The sequence below is a fragment of the Gekko japonicus genome, unplaced genomic scaffold (genome assembly GCF_001447785.1).
Source record: "Gekko japonicus isolate JY-2015 unplaced genomic scaffold, Gekko_japonicus_V1.1 scaffold4090, whole genome shotgun sequence".
In the NCBI taxonomy this organism is placed as follows: domain Eukaryota; kingdom Metazoa; phylum Chordata; class Lepidosauria; order Squamata; family Gekkonidae; genus Gekko; species Gekko japonicus.
In genome coordinates, this window is record NW_015169301.1 from 14303 (window position 1) to 19331 (window position 5029).

The following is a 5029-nucleotide window of genomic DNA, read 5'->3' on the forward strand; positions in this document are numbered from 1 at the left end:
GACCCATCCCTTTTGATACCTTTCACCTTGCAACTTAAGTACACTGCAGGTGATTCTTATAGCGTTCTCTGGAGTCGCGACCACAGAACTCGCACGTGTCTGGCAGGACCATTCCGTGTGTTTTAGAATCCCACCAGTTGATACTTGAGTTTCCCCATTCCTTCTACTGAGATTTCTTCTCAACTTGGATCTCAGATAAGTATAAGCGATATCCCTCTGTGTTATCCCATTGTCTGTAGAAGTTATTGTTTTTCATACTGATTGCTTTCTATTTACTATTGTAACTAAAGGAAACTTGTGTGAATCTGCGAATGTATCTGTTTTTCATGTGCTTGAGAACTACCTAGTAAAGACAACATTTATTCATTAAGCCTAGCGTGTTGTCTCACTTCCTGGGAAATAGGAGCGTTCGTTGCCAAATCTGCCCTCTGTATACACGGGTAAATTACTCACGCACGCCCACTGCCATACATAAGACAGAGTTGGGCTTTCGGAACCATCCTTAGAGGAGTTCCGGTATCACGGGCCCCTGATCTCAGTGGGAGCATGTTCCACCAGGCTGGGGCCAGGGGGAGAATGGCCCTGGCCCTGGTCAAGGCTAAATGGAGGTCCTTTGGGCCAGGGAGGGACAACCAAGCACAAAGCTCTGCCAAGCTTTGTTCTGCCAAGCACAAAGCTCTCCGCGGCACCTATGGGGAAAGGTGGCCCCTCAGATATGTCGGTTGCTGGCCGCACAGGGCTTGAAGAGGATCCAGTTCTCAATCGGTAGCCAGTGCAATTGGCGTAGCACCAGCTCTATGCATGCTTGCACAGGCAACGCAGTCAGCAGGTGCGCCGCTGAATTTTGCACTAGTTGCGAGTTTTCAAATCAACTTCAAGGGCAAGCCTGCATAAAGCAAGTTACAGTAATCAAGCCTGAAAGTGACCAGTTAGTGGGTCACTACAGCCAAGTCCTGGGGGGAGAGATAAGGAACCGATTGCCTGATCTGCGAGAGATGATAAAAGGCAGACCTGGCAATGACCACATAGAAAGTGAGGCATCTAGGATCACCCCTAAGCTCCTAACTATTAGGACCGGCACAAGTGGTGCGCTGTCCAAGGCAGGGAGCGTGATTCCTGATCCAACCCCCCTCCAGCTCAGGTACAGGACCTCTGTCTTTGTGGGATTTAATTTCAATTGACTCTGCTGTAACCACCCAGTCAAAGCCCCCAATGCCCTGTCCAAGTTCTCTGGGGCAGAGCCTGGGCAGCAGTCCAACAACAGATAGAGCTGATGAAAGCAATGAATACTACATGACTGAGAAAGTCTTCATTTACATCGTTTCTCGTTTGTGTGGAGCCTGTAGTGAACAGTAAGGCATGAGCTATGCATAAAGAACTTTCAACACGTGGAACATTTATGTAGTTTCTCTTGTGCGCACCTTTTGGTGATAATTGAGGCTTCCTCTCAGACTAAAGGTTTTCTCATACTCTTATATGGTTTCTCCCCTGTGTGACTTCTTTGGTGAAAAGAAAGGTTTCTTCTGCTAGTCAAGCCCTTTCCACATAATAAGCATGTATACAATTTCTCCCCCGTGTGTCTCCTTCGATGACCATTCAGGTGGTGGATCCGACTGAAGCTCTTTCCACACTCCAGGCATTCATATGGTTTCTCCCCTGTGTGCACCCTCTGGTGATAAGTAAGGCCTGTGCTCTGACTAAAGTTCTTCCCACATTCCAAGCATGTATACGGTTTCTCCCCTGTGTGAGTCCTTTGGTGAACCTTTAGGTATCTGAAGCAACCAAAACTCCTTCCGCACTCCAAGCATTTATATGGTTTCTCCCCTGTGTGAATCCTCTGGTGAATAGTAAGTCTTTTGCTACAGCTAAGACTCTTTCCACACTCCAAGCATTTATATGGTTTCTCTCCAGTATGAATCCTCTGGTGTGAAACTAAATTGTCCTTCCGACTGAAGCTCCTTCCACACTCCAAACATTCATATGATTTCTCCCCTGTGAGAATTCTCTGATCTCTCTCAGGATTCAACTTGTTGCCGGACCGTTTCCCACTCTGACGTCTTTTACTCCTTTTTCTTCCCTTTTGTAAACTTTCTATGACAAGGTTTTCAGGGCAATCCCTCCTGTGAAAGGAAACTGATTTTTTCATCTGCTTCTGGTTTCCTGCCTTCTTACTTCTCTTTCGTCTTCTTCTATTCCAAGATTGTTTTTCCTCCTGCAAATCCCTGTGTCTTCTCAGATGGTCAGCAGCACTTTGTTTCTTCTTATCTCCTGCTGGAATAGAAAGAAAAACCCAGTAAGCACCCCACAGAATATCCATCTCATAGCCAAAACTGTCATTTGTGCACAGTTTTTGATAGGCCTGAAGAGAAGTCTCTAATTACTCCCTATTATTGGGAAAATTGTAAAGGGGAACAGAGCTGGGAAGAAAGTAGTCTATTTCAGTTCAAAGAATAAAAGTAGCCATATAACAAAACACACTGCTTTATTTCTTTACATACTGCAAATGAGGAGAAAAACGACACCTACCTACATTTGGACTTCACACCTTTTGTGAGACAGAAATTATTTCCTTGTAAGAAAATATTCAAGGCTTCCATTCTATCAGACCTGTCCTTCATTGGCTCTTATCTTCCTTCCTGTCCCACTCAGAGGGCTTCCCAATCCTGCCACTTTGCCCATACAGATGATGGCAGATGAGGGATGCCTCAGTAGCCTTCTACTGAGGATCTACAAATCCAGTCAGTAGAAATGGAGCGCCTATCCACCCTTATGTGCGGAAGATTTTTGTCTCGCTCTATTGTGGTGAGCCATGGACCACAAACATCAAGTAGGTCATGGACACACTGCTAGTGTGGAATGTTTAGAGTTCAGCGACACCATGCCTCCTGCCACTCTTTGCAGTAAAGAGCAGCAGGAGAGTGAAGTCACTCAGCAAGGGGAAGATGCCTTCATTCGCTCAGGTGAGGTCAGAACCCACCCACCCTTGGCAAAAGCTATCCTTCTCTCTCCCCTGCACCTGGCCACTCCTCAGAACACCAGCCAGTCCTCCAATGATCTGTGAGCACTTGCAGTGCAGAGTCTGACCCCCTGCCCAGCAAGGTCAGAACTCGGGCTCTTCTTTTGGTCACAGGAGTACTTTTGTGTGTGTGTGTGCTAGCAACTCAACAGGCCGTATTGTGCCCCCAAGAGCTAAAGGTGGAACCTGGGCTAAAGAAAGGCTTATTTATTTATTACATTAAACTTATGAGTCGCCCACCCTGCAGAGCAGGCTCTGGGCGATTTACAACACAACTGAAGACCAGTGTTCCCTCTAAGCTGAGTTAGTGTGAGCTAGCTCACAGCTTTTTAGCCTCCGGCTCACACGTTTTTGTCTTCGCTCAGGAAGGATGGCTCCAGAGCAAACTAATTGAGGCAGTAGCCAAATCGCTCGCTCACACCTTTAATGCCAGTAGCTCAGAAAGTAGAACTTTTGCTCACGAGACTCCACAACGTAGGGGGGGAATTGTTGAAGACCACTGCTCTAGTCAACATGTAGGTGAAGGTGAGGAATCGTGGGGTATTTTTCAAATGAAAAAGAACACACTGAGATTTTTTAAGGGCATTGCAGAACAACATCTATAATACTTTGTTATTAAAACATTTTCATTCCGCCATTCCTCCAAGGAGCTCAGGACAATGTGCATCATTCTCATGAGTGGTAGGTTAGAGATGGAGGGGAATGACCCAGGCAGTTTTATGTCCATAATGGGACCAGAATCTGGGTCGCTTCCATCTCATTTCAGCACTGGAATCACTACACCACACTGCCTTGCTTTGCTTTCCAACAGGGTTTCCTTTGGGTATCGGCAATGTCGTTTCTCCACAGACTACACTGTGGGTTTTTCAGCATAATGTCTCTCTCACAGTAGAGAAATCCTCACAAGTTACACCAGGTCTATTTTCCTGACAAGGCCATAAATAAAACTTACTCTCAGGCAGATCTGTCAGGATGACAATTATCTCTGGAACTAGCCCCAGGAAAGACTCGGAGGTGTCTTCTGAAGCAAAGCCTTCCTGTGAAAAACTCTTCACATTTCTCTCTCTCACAGCTGTGTCTTCTTTGGCAGAAATAAATGGAGACTCCTTATTCCAGCAAGAAAGAGAATCTAAGAAAGAAGAAAGTCGGTCAGTCATGATTTAAAAAGAGTGGCCCTTAATGGCAACCAGCATTGAAGAAAACAGGCCTTAAATCAAGGCATGAGGGGGAGAGACGGCTTCCAGGAAACCCCACAGAGACAGCTTCCAGGAAACCCCAGAAACAGAATGATGAGCATATTCTGGGTGATATCAAATTAGTACAACAATTGACCAACACAGAAGGCTTGCTCCAAACTGTCAGTATACATGTGTTTCTGTAAGTCTGGCTGTAGATGAGGTCAATCTACTTGACAGGAGCTGACAGCTCAGAGTTGACAGTCTAGCTGGCTCCAACAGGTTTTGTGCAGTTCAGAGCAGCACTAATTAACAGCATCACTATGACTCAGCATTGCGATCTGATTGGACAATGCTTGTATAAATGTAATGATGTACAGTATACTTTACTTCCTGATGGAAAACCTGGTGTCTGCAAAGCATTTTGTCACTGTGTGTAATATACTGGTGAAGGCTTGTGTAAATAAATGTATATAGTTTTACACTAAACCAGTTGGACTTACGTCTTCTGTGATACTCATACTCACCCACATCTTGCAGTGGGCTAGCACCATGCAAACCTCGACACAAAGGTCTAAGGAAGTACCTTTTGAGTTCTTTGCTTCCTCAGAGTCTTGGACAAACATCTCATCCATATCTTCCAACCAGGAAATGAGGGCAGGTTTGCAGATCCAAGAGCCTTCTTGAAAAGATAAGGAGCACAAACAGACTGGTTACTAGGGGTGGGCACAAAACTAAAAAAGGTGGTTTGGTTTCCCTGAACCAGACCCAGAACAGGCCCCACTCAAACCAAACCAACAAATTCAGTTCCCCCTTTCTCCCAACCACTGACAGCCAA

General features: G+C 45.7%; 1 protein-coding gene across 1 annotated transcript in view; it reads right to left on the reverse strand.

Moving 5' to 3' along the window:
* Positions 1 to 1042: 1042 nt before the first annotated feature.
* Positions 1043 to 5029, reverse strand: part of LOC107114982 (zinc finger protein 345-like) — a 22037-nt gene continuing 18050 nt past the window's right edge. Inside the window, exon 8 of the mRNA XM_015416591.1 lies at positions 1043 to 2010. Within this exon, the coding sequence (XP_015272077.1) occupies positions 1448 to 2010 (563 nt within the window). The 3' untranslated portion in view covers positions 1043 to 1447. The remainder of the gene's footprint in view (positions 2011 to 5029) is intronic.